This window comes from Phyllostomus discolor, chromosome 3, assembly GCF_004126475.2.
Source record: "Phyllostomus discolor isolate MPI-MPIP mPhyDis1 chromosome 3, mPhyDis1.pri.v3, whole genome shotgun sequence".
NCBI classification, from domain to species: Eukaryota; Metazoa; Chordata; class Mammalia; order Chiroptera; family Phyllostomidae; genus Phyllostomus; species Phyllostomus discolor.
In genome coordinates, this window is record NC_040905.2 from 207,421,386 (window position 1) to 207,443,476 (window position 22,091).

Consider the following 22,091-nt stretch of genomic DNA (forward strand, 5'->3'; position numbering starts at 1 on the left):
GAGGAATCAAACAGTAATTTGAAGAAAAACATAAGTAAGGAAAAATGAAGAAAGTAAACAGAAATATTTGAATTAATAATAGTTTTAGAAATCACGTTATTTAAAGATCCATAATCATGACTTTGCTTAATAGAGAAAAAAATTTGATTTACTTTCCCAACTACAGCTAGTTCTCAAATAATGTTCTGTTATAATGTTGATGAGATGCAATAGGGAATTAACCCTTATTTATATCAGTTAGCCTATGGTAAAATTGGTTTCCTTATACTGTATGTTGTTTCACTTATAGTCACAGAATCCGTTGGTAATGTGAAATGACTTACTGTAGAGCTATGACAATGACTTTATTGATAAAATGACCTTCTTAATGTTGCCTAATTACAAAGTGCTCTAGTACTTTTTACCCACAGAAATGTGAACTTTTTGTCAGGAAGTGATTTTTTTCTGATTAGATTTGATGTACATAATTTATAAAGAAAATGCAGAAGGATTGCATTAAGCATTTTTCCTGTATTTGAAGGAAACACTGAAGTATTGATTTACTTAGGATTTGAGAAGTGATATTACTTATCACAAAGGGAAAACATTATGCCAATGAAAATACACACTTATAATGATCTTTATTTGTGTTCACTAATTTTGAGCTTAATTATTGCCTCCTATTTGTATGTTGGTTTATATGCTTATTAGGTACATAAGAAAGTGCCATAGATGGCTAATTAGTTTGTGTCTTTTGCATTTCTTCCTGACAAATTTCCTTCTTCTGCCTTCCTGCTTCCTTGTGTATTAATCATTGAGCATCTTCTCTTGTGCACCACATGTGTGCAGGAGAGTGTGATAATTTTGTCTCTGGATGTTGATCTGCTATTAAAGGAACCTCACCAAATGTCCATGGGGAAAAGAACAATAAATATTTGTACAAATGGAAAACTGGAAATCCAGAGGAAACTTGAGGGTATATAAAAATACATTTTCAAGAGAAGCACCAGTATCTGTGTAAATATAAAAAAGAAATAGCAAACACACAAAAATGTGAGCAAAAATTTAGTTTAGAAGGGAGAAATGTAAGGAACTCCCAAATGAATAGTATGAAATGAAACAGAGCCTGAAGTGCCAGATAAGAGGCTGCTCAGTGAGTCATCCCTGTATGTCAGGGGCACAAAAAACTTGGTATGTGGAACTACAAGGATGCCGACATCATGAAATTTTAACCTGGAAAGAAAATGAAAGATGTTAAAAATACCAGTGTAACCAGCATTTGGCAGTTTCTTCTAGATCTAGAATAGCAAATACAGGGTTGTCTGTCTTTAATTATCAGCAGTGTGCTGGTAGTGATTTTATCTTATTTAAGGGAGTTATCTAACTTTTCAGTTCCCTAAATGAATTATTGTCTTAGTATATTGTTATAGTTTTCAAACTTTATTTATTTACCTCTGAGAAGGCAACAGATACAATTTTAAATTATTGTGAGTGAGTTTTATTATCCAGTAGAAATTATTCTGAAGTATATTTTTAAATGAAAGTGACAACTTTAAAGTGTTTTGAGGGAGGCAATTAAAGTTGTTCATTTGAGTTAAGACAGCCAAGAGCTCTCTCCTGCTGTGGGTGTAGTTCAAGACATCTAGGAATGAAATCTGTTCTGAGCTGATGGTAGTTTTAGGTTAGCATATAAAATTGCAGAGCTGGTGCTCAGTTGAGTGCTTGGCAGCTTATAGATGTTACTGTCATGTAAGTTACACTAGACACAGAGTGCACCACTGTGAATAAACAAAAACAGGCACAGACGCAAAAAGCAGAATCCAAATGCAGACATGCAAGATGCCAACTTCCTTCACCCCTGCCCCAAGATGCCTTGTAACTAGTGTGAAGAACCTGCTTTTAAATAGATTTACAAAGGTTAATTGGGCTGGGATATTTTAGATTATGCTATACATTAATGAAAATGCTGATTTTGAGCTGTCGTGACTCCAGTGCTTTTTATACCCTGATAATTATTTTAAAACTTGGTCTTCTGTGTTGTTGAAAACATCTTGGCAGAAAGCCTGTGTGACCTGATTAAACCTATGAATTGTCAGCTGTGATCTATAGTACTCAGATGAGGTTGCTGACTGGGCATCACCACTTAGGAAGTTCTTTATTTAAAAGCAAAATTAGATTGAGACTACGGTGCCTAGCACCCTATTGCCATGTTGATAGTACATTTTTAATACTGTATTTAGTATCCTTGTTTTATAATTTGTTGACAATTGCTTAACAAAGGCATTTAATAATATATATTTTTGAAGCATAGCTAATTACCTCATGATGTACATATTTCTCCTCTGAAATTACATGGCAGAGGAGCCCATCTAATCCTGTTTATTTTTAATTTTTGGATGTAGCTTGTGAATTAATTGTTCTGTGAGATTTTAAATTGCTCTCCTAACTGTACAGAGAAACAAAATAACCACCTTTTTTTCAGTGGGTTTGTTTTATATCTTTGGATGCTTTTTTTCTTTTCTTAAAAACCAGAATTTTTACCTTCTTCCCATTTTATGCTAAACCACGTAAATCTGGGAAGATTGGATGTCTGGATATTCTGGAAGCTAGGGCTGCCTTTTTCCATGGATCTCATCTGGGATAAATTGAGAAGGGGTGATCTTAGAAATTCTGGGATGCATGTAAATATTATCTTGAAAAGAATTTTCAGTTATGCTTATTGATAAAATGTGAACAATGAAATTCTCAGCATGAATTGCAGTACACTGATGTTATTTGATCATTTTCTCGAATAAACAAAATACTCACACTATTTGTCCTGTTTCTCGCTTCTTCTCTCTTGTCTCTCTCTCTCTCTCTCTCTCTCCCTCTCTCTCTCTCTTTCTCTTTCCTTGAAGGTCTCAGCATCAGAGGAGCCCAGGAGGAGGACCCTCCCGATCCCCAGCTAATGAGACTGGACAATATGCTTTTGGCAGAAGGGGTTTCAGGTCCTGAGAAAGGTGGGGGATCGGCGGCAGCAGCTGCAGCCGCGGCAGCCTCTGGAGGTTCTTCAGATAACTCTATTGAACACTCAGATTACAGAGCCAAATTGACCCAGATCAGACAAATCTATCATACAGAACTGGAGAAATATGAACAGGTCAGCAGCCGCCACTCTCATAGTCCTGCACAAACCCTCTATTGCTCTGCTATTAGACTGCGCTAACCAATTCTGAGGGCTGTGAGGGGTAGGTGTTAACACAAAGAGCAAAATAAATAAGGTCAATGCAAAAATCTAAGTGAAGTGTTGGATTCATGAAATAAAGTCCCTTTGAGATTTCAGAGGTGAAGCTAAACTATTTTATCCCATTCGCTTGTTTTACTTTTATTCATTCCTCACATTCACGTGCCCTTACTACCACACCTGCAGCCATCCTTCCCCTCTAACCCTCACCACTTTATGCTCTTCAAAGCTTCTATCATTAACATTTATGCACTGGCCTTGTTCATAAGCTGTGACAACTTTTAAAGGGAAGGACTGCATAGTGAGGTATCTCTCCTGTGATGTGAGCTCCAGAATCCTCCTAGGGATTCTTATGGATTGTGCCAGACTATAGCAGGGGGGACAGGTGGGGGGCCAGATAACTTCACAAAGTAAGCAGGTTCTGGTCTATTTCTCTGAGGGGGAGACCTCCCAAGATAATTAACTTGGAGCAGGGAATACTAGGCATTATGTGTTAAATTCCTGATTAGAGAGAGAGTATGGATTAAAAATGCTATTCTCAGCAATTATATTAACCATATTTCATTGACTCTAAGTTATTTTTTATTTTAACCTGTATCACTGTTTTTTATATCATCAAAAAAAAATTAACACTGCCCAATTTAACTGTAACATGCCATTAATTGTAAAATGCTTCCAAACTTCAGAGACATTAAAATGTGCGGAAAAACAAATAACTCTTAGATTCAGTGAAAAGAGGTAAAATGTTTATGGTTCATTTTAAACATATTTTAGTTGTTAGTTTAAGCCTAAAAACCTGCTTAGTTTGAGGAATCTCATTGCATGGTAATTAAAGAAAACATTATTATGAAAATGTTTATACTGCAAAATAAAGAGAATATTATTATTAAGTCAGATCCTATTTACAACTTTTTAGGTCAAAAAAGTTGTGCATTGGCCATTTATAGAGTTCAGCCCAAAATAAGGAACTGCCTAGATATACCCATCATTTAGATAAATAATTATTACCATTTTATCAATCTTATTTTGTCTATCTCTCCCTCATCTCCTTCTTCCCCCACTTTTTTGATGGATTATTTTAAAGCAGTCTAGGCACTGTACCATTTTACCCATAAATATTTCACTATGTAGTTAGGTATGTCTAAAGTCTAAACACCTTAATATGATGAAGAAGTCTTGGTCAGTTTTAATGCTGATTTTTCTTCTAAGTTCCCTGTATAGTTTCAGTTGTATATGTTATTTTTTCATTGCCTTCTCTAATATGCTGACTATGGTGGTATTAAGCAAATGCTGGATTTTGTCCCAGAGGTGAGTGTGTTTTGAGGAAGGGTAGAAAGATTTATGTAGTTGGATATTAAAATGCAATATAAATTAATCTTTTAAGATACATCTTTTTGTGTGTGTGTGTGAATAAGACTTCCTGGGAGCTCATACTGTATCTCTAGTCTCATTTGTAGGAATGATTTTGGTTGAAGGTATGCAAATAAGAATTTTAGAAAAATTATATTGTGTGTGTGTGTATATTATATATATATATATAAATGGAGCTTTCTAATTTGACATATGAATAATTGAGAGTAAATAAAATAAGTAATTGTTGAAAAGGTTGCTCTGAGCATAAAGAGTGGGAAATGGCTCTAATTTGTAGTAATATCCTAATTATATAACTTTTTGTTAAATACATCTATACATATTCACTAAATAAATACCACCAGACACCTTGCATGAAAAGATCTATAATATTGGGCCAACTGGCTCTACTTTTTTTGACTGAGGAATTAAGATGGTTTCTTACCATCTCCTTCTGTGACTCTTCACACCGACATCCTTATTTTCTCCCTATACCCCTATTGGAAGTTGGGTGAAACTGGCATTAGTCAATGTCACAGGGGGCTTAGGGTTTTTCTGTTGTTATTGATTTGTTTTGTTTTTGTGCTTTCAAAATATACATGTACACACATGTTCTTCATAAATTAATCTATACTTAAGTGTTTTTGGATTAAATACCATACTGGGAATTAACGAGTTTTAAAATGTAATCATGAACCTTATTTTTAGATTATTTAGTAGCCTGATAAAAACTATTTAAATGTATATTTACTTTCTCATTTTTAACACTTTTAGAAGGAAAAATATATAGATAAATGAAATCAATGCAGTATTATGGACAAATAAATAGATGAAATATGACTAGCTGGCTGATTCAGCAGAGTTTAAGTTTGCATATTTTCTTCTATAGGTTCTGAATTGTTTTAGAAATAACAGCAGAATTTCATTCTTTTGAGTTGCCTTTGGGGTGGCTTTCACAGCTCTTCTGTGAGTTTTGACATAAGATGGTAGCTTTTTAAAAAAAATCTTTGGGATACAAGGTCTTTCTCTGGGATAAACCTTTCAGGGATATCTTTTGGAATTACTAGAAGGGCTAAGCAGAACTAAGTGAGATGAAGGGACGACATTGCTAAAATAGATGGTAATATAATTTCCATTTTACAGATGAGAAAATGAGACTCAGGTTATTTGTCCAATGTCACACATCTAGTTAGTGTCAGAATCAGGCATTGAAATCTGTTTCTGACAATATGTCTTCCTTTTTCATTGAATTATGCTGCTACTTATGTTGAATTGGAAAATAATTCAGGTACATTCTGGTTTTCTCTGATTTGCTCATGGTGGATTGCATTTGGAATGGGATCAGAGTAGAGATGGAAAAAAAACTATTTTAATCACTTCGCAGAAATTATATTTTTCCTCCTAAAAGTGAATGCGGGTACTCTGAGTGACAGAAAGCTTATTAGTAAATTGGAAGAGCATATATGTTAAGGCAGAGGCTTACTCAGAAAATTGTGTTGAGTCTTTTACTAAAAGAAATAAACTACATTGGAATCTAGAGCTATTCACTCTACTGTGTTTTGCAGTGAAGCTGTAATGAAAATGTATCTGAAGCCTGTTTAGATTTAGATTGCCATAAAATTAACAAACACCACCAGTGCAGTAAATTAAAGTACCTTGTAAACATAGCCACATTTACAAAGCTAAGCAGACTAGAGCTACAGTTTGAGCAAAATTAAATCCAAGCTGCAAGGCTCGGTTTTATGTGTGTGTTTTAGGAATGGTGCTATCTTTAAAATACTGTCCTTTTTTTCTCTATAAAATGTCCTTTGATTATTCGTCTCCATTACATAGGCTTAGATGTAACGATTTTTTGGTGATAATCATTTAAATTCACTTATAAACCCTTTTGAAATATTAGGCATAGAGTAAGGTTCTTGAATATGACTACTACCCCAAAGGAAACAAAACTATTTTGTTTTTCTCTTGTTGACCCTGACACCAAGGAGGAATATGATCATTTTCCAAAACTTGCAGCAGTCTTACAGTATTTCGTCTTCAGTGCATTGTCTCTCTTTAACTGAACAAAATCCTTGTTGCTTCTTTGTCTTCTTGTTAATTAGCAACACATTTTGAAAAATGTTTTATATTACCTTTCAAATATGCTCTTATGATTAAAGGCCCAACTATTAGAATAGGTAAATTCCTAATGAACTTTTAGCCAAGGCTCTTGAGAAGCCTGTTTTTAAGAACTAAAGGACTTCTTGGTTCCTTCACCTCTCTACCAAAGGGAAGTAGACACATTGATATTTGCAAATGAAATTTGACTTAGACACTTGTTCTCGGTTAAAATGGAAAAGATATATCGTGCCCCATGCAGCTCTCCCACTTTGCTTGTACCAGAAGAAATGCTTGTACACAGGCAATTCACTTCATAATTTATAGCTGCTATAATAGAGATGACATATTGAAAGCTATCTACTATAATTATATTGAAATACATTTTTGCTGAAGGCGAAAGTGTTGTAAGGGTCCCAACCCTCCCGAAGCATCTGGGAACCTGCTTTCTGAGTTCACAGATGTTGGATGAATTCACCTCAGATCAGGTAAAGCTTTGGAGCCAAGCATATACACTGAAAATGTGCTCAAGACCAATCAGGTACTGTTTAGAGACTAGGGGACTTGCAGACTACAGAGGATTGTTAGGGTCATGGAGAGTGAGCGTGGAACCTAAACCATTGTGAAGGAATGGCCTTAGGCTTTTGAGAATCTCAACATTATGCGTTTGCATTTCCTGGCAAAATCTCCTTTGCCTGTAAAGGAATTTTTTTTTATTAATATCAGGTTAAAAAATGCTGATGTTATTACACTAGAGATTGTGTAGCCCACAAACTCCTAATCACATTTTGCTATTTCTTTTTAACAGTTAAGCAGGAAAGACAAAATGGTACTACTTACTTGATGTAAACTTTAAACAGTATTTCATTTTTCCAAGGAAGGTTTTGTCATTCGTTGTCCAAATGGAAGGGTTTTACTTCTTGTCAGCTTTCATGCTGGGTCTTTCCCTTGACTGGAAGGAGTGTTTGAGTGTTCCCTTTTTTCCCTCCACATTTCTAGTTTATTGACTCTGTGCCAAATGTATCTTTGACCATAAACTTGATTAATGAATGAATGGTTTTATATTTGAATACTCTTTTTTTTTTATTATTCAACATCTTTGGAAGCAATGTTTGTATTCAGGCAATGGGAAGGCAGAACTATTCAATATATTACATATTAGGTAACCAGAGTAGGGATTTGCTTGCAAAATTAACACTCAAAATATATGAATTTCATTAAATTGCCATTTTCATTGTCAGTAACTGCCATTTATTAAGTATTAATTATGTTCCAGACTATGAAAAAACTTAATGTGCATATATTATATAGTATAATCCTTACAAAACCCTCATGAGCTAGGTCCCTAAACCATGTTATTAGGTAAGAAGTGTTGGAGCACAGTAGATATTTCATCTTCGTGGCTGTTCTTGGGCATTACAGTCTCATTCTGGTTGGCTTAGAAAATCTTTAAATGAATCTGTTGATTTAATAATAAACATTTTGTAAATACAAAACCTATAATATTGGAGTAGAGTTACTTGTAACATTATAAAGACATCTAGAAAATGAATGCATGCAAATTTGAGAGGCATTGACGTTTAATATTCTTTCTTTGAAAAGTAGATTTTAGAATAGATGGTATTATGATCTCTTGTCTACAGTCACTTCTCTAGATGGTTACAAAAGACTAATTCAATTTTTAGATCTGATCACTGAACCATTTAAAGACTTCCTGTGTATAATCAGTGCTTACTCTGTGTTAAATTTTACCTTTTTATATTCAGTGATCTGAAATTACAGGCAAGAAAGAGGTTGAATCTTGAATTCACAACTGAAAATAGCACCACCAGAAAACAAGCAAAATGCCAAACAGTTTGACTATAAACCAAATAGGTGTGAATATTGAGAAGCAAGTTTTACTGGCCAACAAATAGCATTAAAACACTATCAAAAATTCAAATATTTCAAGTTCTCAATTATTATTTGGTTTGGGTTTTTAAGGAGAAAGGAACAAATGGCAAAAAGGAATGCTCCTATTAAGAACTGATTAAAACTGTTTTTATCGGATGAAGCCTTCCATGCTTTATGTTCACTTAACTGATATTGCAATGTATGTTTTAAAACACAAACCAAAAAAATGCATTCTAGATAGTTTCCAGCAGCTGGATTAAAAGAAAAAGAGGTTTCTGCTATTACTTTAAATCAAAAAATTTAAGAAATCCAGTGTCTATTTTAATAACATAGTCTTGGAAGTATATTGGAGGGTATGATAAATGTTTGACGTGAGCGTACCCCATTATAAGCAGCACTGATGCTAGTATGTGGTTAAAACAACTCCACAATCGTTTGATCATTCTTACTGCTTTTATGTGTTTAAAAAACGTTTACCTTTTAAGGAATAAGAAATCAGGCCGTACTGTGTTCTGCTCTGAAACTGGTACAGATGATGCTGTAAATGAGGCTGTAATTTACTTTCAGTGGTATAAAGGAAAAAAATCACTTTGCCTAAAGTGTATGCATCTTTCTTAAGGGTGTACCCAGATTTTAATTATCTAAATGTAAATACTTAACGAATTTTACTTAGAGTAATGAGCTGAAGTGCACACTACATAAATGAGATGTTCTAATTAATCATGTATGAACTACTGGTTTAAAGAAAAGCCCTGTGAATTCTGTGAATGTTGGGCTATGGCCAAATTGCTAATCAGCATTTGCATTCATAGATGACTTCACTTAATAAGTTGCGGGGCATTCAGCAAATGTTTTAGAAAATGATGAGTTTTTTGTTGCAGAAACTTTCTGCTTTTAACCTGTCTCACCCCCTCCCCCACAAGAGCCTTTGGCTTCTTCTTAGAAACCAGAGGCAAACATTCATTCTGGAGAGATTAAAATACAGCCAGAGAATACTAGGAGAGCTAACATCTCAGGTATCATTGACACAGGAGACTTGAATTATTAAGACATGCGCTACATCATAGATATACCATAATGTGTGAGCTAGTTTGTAGGAATTAGCCATGTCATTAGTGCAAATAAATGGTTCCATACTCTAAGTACAGCAGTTCTCATACTTTCTGGTCTTTGGACTTAGACCCTTAAAAATTATTGGAGACCTATTAAGAGATTTTACTTGATTGGTTACATCTATCAATATTTATTATACTAGAAATTATTAATTTAACAATAACAATAATAAATTATTATGTTAGCCTAAATGACATTTTTTAAAACCCCCAAAACTTGCCTTGGCTGGTGTGGCTCAGTAGATTGAGTGCCAGTCTGTGAACCAAATGGTCACAGGTTCGATTCCCAGTCAGGATACATTGCCTGGGTTGCGGGCCAGGTTCCCAGTTGGCAGCACATGAGAGGCAACCACACATTGATGTTTCTCTCCCTTTCTCCCTCCCTTCCCCTCTTTAAAAATAAGTAAATAAAATCTTTTTTTAAAAAACCCAACTCAAAATTCAGTGAGAAGAATGGCATTGTTTTTACATTTTTACAAAAACTCTTTAATGCTGTTTTTAATAGAAGTCACCTGAATTCTCATGTGTACTTCTGCAGTCAGTCATGTGGCTAAAGTATATGAATACATCTGGCCTCACACAAATATGTCACTGGAAAAGGGAGGAGTATATTAATAGCCTTTTCATGTAATTGTGGATGTTCTTCTGTTATATTACACTAAAATTTGACAAGGTGCAGTCTCTTAAAGATTAGTTACAGTGTGGAGTCTGAAAATCCTGTCTAGTTTGCACTTTGAATAGATCTCCCTATGTGTATTTTTGTAACCTTGTGCATTGATTATCTGGAAAATATTGGTTAAGTGGGTATATCTTCCAGTGTCAACACATTTCATTATGCTCTTATAATATCAAAATATCATATTTTTCAATACCAGTACCAAACTATCAGAAAGTCTAATGGGAAACTGTCAAACTCAAGTGGTGGATGCAAGTTTTTCAAAATTGTAATTTTCACTTGAAAACTCAAATTTCATCACTGGCGCAACTACTATAGCTGTTTTCTTTGATGTGACAGGCTCACTTGGCTCATTTTTGAGAAAACATAGGCAAATATGCAAGTCCAAATAATCATAATTTATCTATTACGCTTTCAAATAATAGTGTTCTATGAAAAAAAGCAGCTTCATTCACAACTTAAACAATCACGCAAGTGCTTTTTCTTGAGATAACGAGATAACCATCTATCGATATTCAGAGAAGTACTTTTTGTGTGCTTCCTGCTTGTCACAGAATATTAAAGACATAGTCAAGTATTGAGGCACAGTAAGATCAATAATTTCTCTTGCTTCATTAAGGACATTCCTAAGTGAAACTGTCTTTTGTGTATATTTGTGTGAATGCATGGTTGTGAGGAATAAAAAAGAAACATCAAAGATAATTTAGTACACTGTTTCCCAAAGAGTTTTTTATAGCACATTGGTCTGCAAGATGCTGTAGTGCTGTCCAATGCGGTTACCACTAGTTATATGTAATTATTGAGCCTTGAAATCTGGCTAGTCTGAACTGAGATGTGCTGTAAGCGTAAAGTGCCTACTAGATTTCCAAAGTGTATGAAAAAAGGATGTAACATGCCTCATTAACAGTTTTTAAAATATTTATTATGTGTTTAAATGTTAATATTTGTATATTCTGGGTTAAATAAAATATATCGTTAAATTAAATTTCACCTGATTTTTTTTAATGTGGCTACTATTTAAACATTTCCTATAAATAGAATTTTAAAATTCCATGCATGGCTCTTAGTATATTTCTGTTGGACAGCACTACTGTAGAGAAAAGAGGTTTTGTGATCAAATTTACTTGGGAACACTTGGGTACACCATTCCCCTTTGAAGATTTACTATGCAATTGGTATAGTAGAAGTACTGAGAAGTACTGAGAAGCCCTGCAAAAATTTTAAAAAGGCCTTTTAAAATTATGGTTAATATCACATTACCCAAACATACTGTATCATTGGGCCATGTATTAATATTTTCTGGACATTAGCTATGGAAGTATAGAACTTGCTGATCCTAGTTTGGGGACATAGTTCTAGTTTAATTTCCTTCATTTTACTGATAAGCAAACTTAAGGGCTAGAGTTTGTCAAATTATATAATTTTGAAATTATAAGAACAATCTCTTTAAGGAAAGTGTATGGAAAAAATTGACATTTTTTAAAGTAGGATAACCATTTCCTTTCAGCTCCACAGAAGATAGTTTAAAATCACAATAGAGCAGGGGAAAATCTTAATTTACTTTTATGTTTGTTTCCTTAAAGATGGAAAGAACTTCTGGTTTTAGAGTTGCAAAGTTCCTTAATGTCGTGTGTGTGTGTGTGTGTGTGTGTGTGTGTGAGAGAGAGAGAGAGAGAGAGAGAGAGAGAGAATATCTAGGACAATAATTCTTAGCCTTTCTTAGTTATAGACTGGGTAAGAATATGAAATAAAAACAAACAAAAAGTCCACAAATTGTCCCTTTAGGAAATACATATGCGTACACAACTTGTATAAGATTTCAGGAAGTCATAGCCATTCTAAACCTCTCCCTGGACTGCAGGTTAAGAACTCTTTACTTACAGTTCAGGGATAATTTATTTCAGGCTATTGATCAACATTACTCTCAAATCGTAATATAAAAACCCACCAGTCAGTAGATGTTTATTGGATGCCTACTGTGTGTAATATACAGTTCTACACTCTGAAGAATTCCATAATATAACATAGTGTCACTACTCACAAGGAATTTTAAAATTCTTAAGACTTAAAATGTATAAAAACTTTAGTAAGCAAGACTCATTTTACCTTACCTTAACAATATTTTATTTATAGAAGAGCTCCATCAAAGCTTAGAGTAACTGAAACACCACACCCAGTGTACTTGAAAGGTTAGTTCTCTAATGAGCAGTTAGAAAAACCACCATGTGCTAGATGTGAGCAGTGTTCAGGATATCTGTAGGGCAGTGGACGTTGTTATAGCTTCAGAATGTGTCTTGCAGTGATCAATGAATATTCTGTTTGTTCGCCCTACTAGGGGCATCTGTGCAGTGGAGATGCAGAATCTCCCATCTTGCCTTTTTAACCAAAATGCCAGAAGATGTTCTTTTTATTCAAGAGTATAGACTGATGCTTTATTTACCCAGTCGGCACTAGATTTCATTTTAGACCCAGCTACATGGTTTTGTAGATGTAAAAGATTAAGCCCTGGCTGGCGTAGCCCAGTGAATTGAGCGAGGGCTGCAAACCAAAGTGTCGCAGGTTCGATTCCCAGTCAGGGTACATGCCTGGGTTGCAGGGCCATGACCCTCAGTAACTGCACATTGATGTTTTCTCTCTCTCTCTTTTTCTCCCTCCCTTCCCTCTCTAAAAATAAATAAGTAAAATCTTAAAAAAAAAAAAAGATTATAGGTGACCTGAAAGAGATGGGGGCTGAGGATTGTTAACTAAAATCTGATTTGTTAAGACCCAAATCTGATCAGGATGTGCCCCTCCCCTGAAGAACTGAGCTGTCTTACCTATCTTTTGGGGGATGGCTCATATCTACTAATAGGGCCCACACCACAGCTAAATTATATTAGGACATGGGCATGCTTGGCATTCAAGGCCTTTATATGCTAACACAAACCCAAATCCCCTCTTTAAACATTCTCCCAATTCCTGTGAACTTGCCACATACTATTATTTCCAGGGTTTTTCTTGTACCTAGAGTTCCTCCTGTTTCTGTCTTTGTCTACCTTTCAAAAATCCTACCCATGTTTTTCAGCCCAAATGTCATCCCTGTCTCCACTTAACATTTCCTCCTTGGAACTTAGGAAGTACTTATTTCTATCTTCTTGTGACACTTTACACAGACTGACTTGTTGGACGATTAGTTTTTTATATATATTTTATCACAATGAAGGCCAGGTTTATATCTTGCTCATTTCTATGTCCCTTAATAGTAATTGGAAAAGTTTGAATTTCATAGTTATTCAGTATACATTTGTTGAATAAATGTAAACCCCCTGAGAAATTAGAAGGTGCTTAGCATTAACAATTAACTTATATTTATATTTAGTTGGTAGAGAGCATTCCCCCAACGGGAAAACTTCATTCTGGAACGGGACAAGGGTTGGTGGGAAGGGTAGCTGAGTGCGATGTCTCCCTTGCATGCCTGGCCATTCATAGCTTCAGGATTTGTGCTGCCCCATCTAACTACCACTGCCATTTCACAAGTGTCTTAGTTTTCATCTTACCCTACCCACGCATCATGCCATTGGCAACTGCAAATGAGGTGGAAATTCAGATGAGTTAATGTCTGGGTATGGTGTAAAATAGCAGATTCCTAAAGAGTGATTTTCTTCCCCCTTACAGGCATGTAATGAATTCACTACACACGTGATGAACCTTCTCCGAGAGCAGAGTAGAACACGCCCCATTTCCCCAAAAGAGATTGAAAGAATGGTGGGCATCATCCATCGAAAGTTTAGTTCCATTCAGATGCAGCTCAAACAAAGCACTTGTGAAGCAGTTATGATTTTAAGATCAAGATTCCTTGATGCCAGGTATGTGAGGCCGCAAATCTTTTGGTGTGGCTTTTTTTCCTTTTTACTCTCTGTATATTATTTTCTATAAAAATGGTCAGTTGGTTTTAGATTCTTCATTAATTTGGCTGTAAGAGCTCTTCTCTACGATGGACAGGTAATTCACCTCATGGCGTCTGCTCTGTCAAGCCTCTTGTCTGGAAGTGGTAGTGTATTAGCTGCCAATTTGGTGACTCAGGAAATAGATAGGATTAGTGCTGCCACTAATGACTTAGGAATATGTAGCCTTTCAAATCTGATGCTAAAAAGTATTTTTAAGGATAACTTTTCAGTCTGTAACTCTGTTTTAACAAAGGTTTGCTTTCTAAGAATTCCTTCATGTTACATTGTTTGTGTATGTTATAAAGAAATAGTTGGAAATACTGATGCACCTAAGAAAGAAGTGGTATTTTATTAATAGCCTTTACCATAAACCCCCCAAAACTCTGTTTTTCCAAATCAAGTAAGAAAGGCTACCAGTTTCTCCTATAAGGACTAAAATTTCTCTTTTACCTGAAGCTTTCACCAAGTGTCACAGGAATTAGGTAATAAGTTGTGTATGGTGTGTTTGACCTACTGGGTGATAGAATAAAAAAAATTGTCCAGTTGCCAGTATTGCATATGCTGCCTCTGCAGGGAGGCCTCTTGGGCATTGCTAAAGCTTGTGCTCAGCCTTCAGCTTTGGAAAGGAGTTTCTGTTTTATTTGGCTTTCTCTTCCTTGGAACCTGACAGAGGTGATAATTATCATCCCAATTTTACAGTATAAAAGAAAATAACTAAGTTAGCCTCTCCATTGGAAAACAAGGTGTGTGGAACAGTCTCCATGACAGAGCTGTTAAGGCCAGAAAAGGAAACGTCTGCCACCTAATGTAACCACCAGCTTCCAGTTAAGCAAATCCCTGTATCATCTTTGGTTCCTTCTTCTATGACAGATCAGTTACTAGAATCCACCAGTGCTTCGTTTTCAGCATTTTTCGTATTAACTCTTTCTTTCCATCCTTACTCGCACTGCTGAGTTCATGTTCATCCTTCTGTACCTGGACTCCCACTAGTCTCCCTGTCTCTAGCCTTACTCTGCTCCTGCCCGTCCTCCGTATACCTTTTCTGTTTCTGTAGCATCTCCGTGATCTAATGGCTTTGATTAAAAACCACAGTAGCTTTTCAGTGCTGGATAACTCATTACATACACACTGCTTAACCCGACATTTAAGGCCTTATATGAACGACCTCCTGTTTTGTTGTTAAGATTTTTCCAAATTTTTATTTGATTTTTTTCCTATTTAAAAAATACCAGGCTCGGTCCTGGCTGGCGTAGCTCAGTGGATTGGGCATGGACCTGCAAACCAAAGCATTGATGGTTTGATTCCCAGTCAGGGCACATGCCTGAGTTGCGGGCCATATCCCCAGTATGGGGTGTGCTAGAGGCAACCACACATTGATGTTTCACTCCCTCTCTTTCTCCCTCCCTTCCCCATCCCTCTAAAAATAAATTTAAAAAAATTTTTTTTTTAATTAAAAAAATACCAGGTTCACTGTGGAAAATATATAGAATAGGAGGAGGAATGAAAAACAACCATATTTTTAATACCTAAAGAAAAAAATCACTATATATGTTTTAGTATATTTCTGTCAGGTTTGGGGGGTTTTTTAAAAACCTGTTCTTGTATTGATACAATATGTTTAATTTGGCTCGCTTTTTTAAAAATTTACTATGAATATGTAAATATTTGTGTATAATACACAAGCTCTAACATTTATTAATATTTTAATGATTGTTGAAGTCCACCAGATGGAATTGTGGTAATTTACTTAGCCATTCCTGTATTTATGAGCATTTAAACTATACCTTTTAATTTTCATTTTAACTTCTTTCTTCCTTGCTTGCTTGCTTGCTTCTTTTCTTCAACAAGTATTTACTTGTGCTAATATAAAGAAAAGCAAGTTAGGTAGATATACTTTTGCCAACTGGATTTACATTTCCAAGTCAACAAATATGCTATAGTATTTTATTTATCACTGTACTAAAGTATAATAGGATGATAAATGCTATGAAGAACAATGGAGCAAGGTGAGGAGAGAGAAAAGGATGGAGGGAGGGTACTACTTTAGAGAGATTTTTATTGAGACTAGTGTTTTAATGAAAATCTTCATGACTTGAAATTTTTGGTCTCCCAGGGATTAATTCCGAGAAATGAAATAATTAGATCAAAGTTCGAGCATTTTTAGTGCTCTTCCTGTGTCACTAAATTGTTCTCACCTGTTTAATCTGAAATGAAACATTTCTTGGTCTTAATTGTTTTCTCTGAATAGAATTCTTTCTTTTCCTCTGCCTGACCACCTGTGTCATACCACACCCACCCCTCACCCACACACACACCTCCCAGCTTTCCATAAGGAACCCTGTTCTCCCCGCCCTTTCCCAAGTCACTCACCCATGATGAGTTGTCATCTGTGAGGTTGGCCAGTATAGAGCCTGGAACATAACTGGGGTGCATGTTCGTTATCTGCGGAGACCTTGCTGTCCTCCCAGGCCTGGCCTGAATGCTTCCTCTTTAGGATGTCCTCTTCAATCACTCCACTCACTGACTGGTCCTTACCTTCTCTTCAATACCGAGACTACATTTATACAATTCTCTTGACCAGTGATTTTCAACCTTTTTTGTCTCGTGGCACACATAAACTAATTACTAAAGCTCTATGGCATACCAAAAAATATAATTTTGCTGATTTGACAGAAGAATAGGTATAATTTTGATTCATTCACACCAGACAGCTGTTGTGTTGACTGTTGCCATTTTTTAATTTGACAAAGGGAAAAGAGGTCAGTGCCCCTGACTAAGTAGTCAGTTATTGCATGTTTTGAAAATTCTTGCCCCACACCAGTTGAAAATTGCTGCTGTAGACCAAACTTAATGCGGACTACCTTTCTTGTAACTTTTCATGAATATTCCCTCTCTCCCCTATGAAGTCAAGAGTCACTGAAAGCAGCAACCAAGTTTTACACATTTATATTTCTCATGATTCCAACAAGCATGTTACATGTAGTAAGCTGCAAAAAATAGCTTATTGACTAAACAGATGAATGAAGATTTCCACTTAATACTTATAAAAGCTCAAAGAATTAGGGAGGTAAAAGAGCAACAAGCATCTTTAAATTATTTGCCAACTTTGAGCATTTTAGTAAAAAAATACATAACAAAGACATTTAAAAGTACTTCTAACAGAAAGGAATCTCTTCTTAACACAGTTGTGATCCTTATTTCTGCTGATACTTTCCCGTTCTTATCAACATGCATACTTACTATTTTTTTTTTACATAACTGCATGCATAATATATACACCAAAATGATTTATTTTTCTTCCAAGGGGAATATGTTAACAAGCCAGTGTGAGCAGAGCAAGAATGAGAAGGTGGCAGAGCTTGGAGCAGAATCCCTTCTCCCACAGAGACTACCGTTAGTGCAGCGATGTTGATGGGGCACAGCCCTGGGACTGATGGGCCACTGTGCACTGGCCTGAGGCATAGCCACTTAGTGTGTGCTGAACCCTGGGGGGGATGAGATTTAGGGGAGATGCTTAATAGGCATGTTTTTCTAAAAAATAAATAAAGTATAAAACCAAGTTGTCTCTTATGCCTTCAAATGAACGCAAATATCGAACTTCAGTTCTATCTATCCTTGTTGTATCTCTTAGCAAGTCCTCTTCCCTGAGAAGGGAAGGTGTTTTTGCTCTAGGCAAACATACTCGTTCAGATATATGATCCCCTTGCTCACTCCGGTTTTTCATTAAGGCCATACTCAAATTTTCTTGATAGTTGGACAGGCCAAAGCCTGTACTAGTACAAAGGGTAAATGTGTATAGGTCCTTCTGCACTTCTGTAGTTTGGACCCAGCCACAATGTTTGGGGGGAGGGACTGTGTTCTGCATATAAATTTGTCCTCTGTGGTTTTCCAGTGTTCGCTAAAACCACTTGTAGGCAAAATTATTAAGTGAGCCAAATTTATCTGTTTTCCCAGATATGTTTCTGTTGGTTCCTTCTTTCATAAGTCCTCATTTCCCCCAAATGCCCAGTGTCATCCACTCCAGTGTTCCCTGGGTCTTGCTGCTGGACTACATGCCTTAGACTGGGAGTGACAAACTCACATGCTTACATATTACGGAATTGAGTAGAGTGATTGAATGAGGAGCAGTGAGGATCGGAGCAGACGGCCGCACATCTGAGGGGACAGCCGTCACTCACCTTTAGTCTACGGCTGCCTCCTGAGAATGGAGGCCTGGTGTGGCTGATTTTCCCGTTGTTGTTGTTGTTATTGTTGTTGTTGTTTTTAATAAAAAGCCAGAAACCTAGATTTTCATGAGCAAGACAGCATTGTGTAGTCTCATTAAGCGTTATCTGTGGATCGGGTATGGTAATTATCTGTAGGCTTGACAGTTTCAATATCTATTCTAGACGTTTACACCCCACTCACCAAACCACCTACTCATCTGAGCGTGTCTCTTCAAAGTACCACCAGGTCAGGGCTTTGTTTTTCTTTTCAAGCAGTGCATGACTTCTGCAGAAATGCTAACTGTTGTTCCTGGTATGTATCTTTTCCTCCTCTTCTCTGTCTTCTGTAACCATCTCCCCCATTCAGTTCATCATCGAATCCTGTTGATTTTAATCCCCCCAAAATATCCTGATTCTCATCTTCATTTCGTAGGAAACAATGGTTTAACCTTTCAAAAATTACTGAAATAAGAAAATTTAGTTCTGATAGCCTGAGATGTTTTGATCAGACCTAGATTTCTTGCTCCCCTGACTCTCTCCCTTAATGTTGAGACATAGATTACATGCTTGACCTTCTGGGTTAGTGACATCATTTTAACCAGAAGGTCTCGTGGGGTATACTCATTTACAACTGCCTGCTGACGGTCTCTTTTTGAGTGTAGCATATCATGGAGAAGATCATTAAAGTTACTTGGAAGAAAGTATTAGGAAAATTATTTGGGGAAAGTATTTTCCAGTTACTGGAGAATCTAAATTCTTTTTAAGTCGTCACCTGAGGATACTTTTATTAATTTTAGGGAAAGAGAGAGGAGGTGGGGATGGGAGAGGGAGAAAGAGAAAAACAGAAACATAGATGTGAGAGAGAAACATTGATCATTTGCCTCTGTCCTAAATGCACCCTGACTGGGGATCGAACCCACAACCTAGATATGTGTGCTGACTGGAAATTGAACCTGCAACCTTTTGGTGTCTGGGATGGCATTCCAACTAACCAAGCCACCTGGCCAGGGTGTGGAGCATCTAATTTAAGGTGGAGTCTAACAAATGCTAAGTTTTAGTCTGGAATTCTTTAAAACCTTAGTAACAAAACCCAAATATAAATAACATTTTTGCTATTGGAAGTAAATATGTTAATAAATACTTGATCTTCTGACACTCTGCCACCCTCTCCCAATAAGAAATATTTTTCTCCCCTAATCTTTTCCTGTGAGCAAATCACACTTTAGTCTAGTCAGTCGCTTAAGCAGACAAATCTGGAAATCTTTGATGTATTTTTTCCTTACCTTGCTTTTCTCTCTTCTCCACCCACTTCCCCCACCCAATTCATCATCAAGTCCTATTGCTTTTACCTTTCAAATAGATCTTGAATCTTTTTATTTCCATTACTCTCACCTTATGCTAAGTTACCATCATCTCTCAATTTGACCATAGTAGTTGTCTCCTTAAATAACTCTATATTTCCTTTCATGTCCTCCTCCCACTATTCTTAGCAGTCAGAACAGTCTTTTTAAAAACATGAAATTAAAAACCTTTAATACCTTCCTACTGGTAAAATGAAATCTAGAAATTCTTACGGGGCCCACTAAGCCTATATAATCTGCCCCCCGCCCACCCTTCCAGATTCATCTCACACATTCTCTGATGTTGACTGGGCTCCAGCCTTTTTCAGCCATTTGGACTTGCCAGCCTCTGTTCTAATACAGGACCATTTCCTCCACTCATTCCTCTTACCCTCTCTCTCTGACTCCTACGTGTTCTCCAGATCTCAGATTAAATGTCACTCCTTCGGGGAAACCTTTCCTGACTCCATGATCTATGTTAGGTTTCCCTCTTACACACTTTCATTACATATTATGCTTTTCCTTCATGGGACTTGATATGGTCACCACGGTTTGTAGTTATTTATTTCTGTGTTACTTGCCTAATGTCTTTCTTTCCCCTTTCGACTTTTCACCTTAATCCTCCGATCTGCTGTAAACTTTCTGGTAGATCTTACTCGTCTTGTTTCAACTTGTTCTTTATTAAGTATCTAGAACACATTAGATCCTCAATAAATATTTGTTGAATAAATTAAAGAATGACGTTAACAGTGCTTTATATTCTAGTATTTTTCTTAGTGACTCGAAACCTTAAAATGAATTGGATAGTGCTTTGGGGGATATCAAGAGCATAAGTTATGATACCATATGGGTGGTACCTAAAATGCTGATTTTAACTACAGTTCTTTTTTGTTTTTGCCATAGACGAAAAAGGCGTAACTTCAGTAAACAGGCCACAGAAATCTTGAATGAATATTTTTACTCACACCTCAGCAACCCCTACCCCAGTGAAGAAGCCAAAGAGGAGCTGGCCAAGAAGTGCAGCATCACAGTGTCACAGGTGGGTGAGGGCGCGCGGGGCTGCCTCGTTTGCCAGGAGTACAGGGACCCTGTTCTCTCCTCAGGGCGTTCTCATCAAGTGTCATGTCCAGATGTCCCATCGTCAAAGAAGATACAGAGAAAACATAGATATTTCCACATATTCATCCAAGCTTTTAAGCTTAGATAACTTTTTTAAAAATCCTAAGTGGCAAGGAATCAAGATAGTCACCCACTGCCCTAGTGTAAATCTTCTATAGAAAGGACATAAACGTGCCATGGGAAGAGACACAGTTTAATGAAAATGTAAGAAAATATCTTTAGTACTTTGAAGGTAGGACAGAATTTCTTTAAAAAGACATAAAATGTGTCAGTTGAATGGCTTATAGTCCTGCTTTTCCCAATTTAGATGACTGACCTAAGCTTCCACCAGTGAGAAACCAGTTTATTTGTTGCTGAAAGGATATTTAATATAACTAACTCTTTGGTGAAAGCTTTGAGGAATTCACCAAGTCCTTTCTAAAGTACGATGCCTTATGATATTTGGGCCCCAATGATTTCTGTGTTTCCTTGTTATCCATTAAACAAAAAAATTAAGTTCATTTTTGTCATTATTTTGTATTTTGTCCTAAAGGTCTATTTGTAATAAATTGGGGCCCTGAAGTTAGCTGCCATCATCTAACAAAAACGTATTTAGTTTTTTAAACAAATTTACTAGTATTTAGATTGAGGATTGGCAACAAATAGACAACCGTACCTCCTAAAAAAATAAGTATATCCTATTGGCATTGGCTTGAAAATACAATTTAAATATTCATATTGTTGCTTAGAGGTTGGCATTGGAGTATTATTTCTTTATAGCATGCAAAAGTGATAGTTACCAACCAGTACTTGCAGTGGAATTTAAGGAAAAGCTGACTCTTGACAGAAATTTCAATGTGTCCAAGAGGTCACATGACACAGAGTTTAAGGTAGTTTCTAAATAAATGCACCTGCTTGTGCATCTGAAGTCCAGGGCACTGAAGGCCCCTCTCACATTCCAATGAAAGTGTCATATCAGCATTATGTCATTGTTATTTAAGGAAATGGGGCCGGGTTTAAGATGTTAATCCAGCGCCTATTTTGGGATTAGTTTCCATAGAACCTCTAGAGCAAAATTAGATTTACAGTGAAGATTTTATTTATTAGTTATTACCATTCTTACATGAAATAGCAGTGTACCTTGATTTTGGAGGAGGGGGGATGAGGGCTCAATTTTAAATGGAATATAATC

The 22,091-nt window shown here is 36.2% G+C and overlaps 1 protein-coding gene across 2 annotated transcripts in view; it reads left to right on the forward strand.

Moving 5' to 3' along the window:
* The window catches only part of PBX3 (PBX homeobox 3), a 194,800-nt gene that overhangs the window by 143,051 nt on the left and 29,658 nt on the right, over positions 1 to 22,091 (forward strand). For both annotated transcript variants that reach the window (XM_028507695.2, XM_028507712.2), the window contains exons 3-5: positions 2,877 to 3,118; positions 13,985 to 14,175; positions 20,705 to 20,840. In XM_028507695.2, the coding sequence (XP_028363496.1) occupies positions 2,877 to 3,118; positions 13,985 to 14,175; positions 20,705 to 20,840 (569 nt within the window). The remainder of the gene's footprint in view (positions 1 to 2,876; positions 3,119 to 13,984; positions 14,176 to 20,704; positions 20,841 to 22,091) is intronic.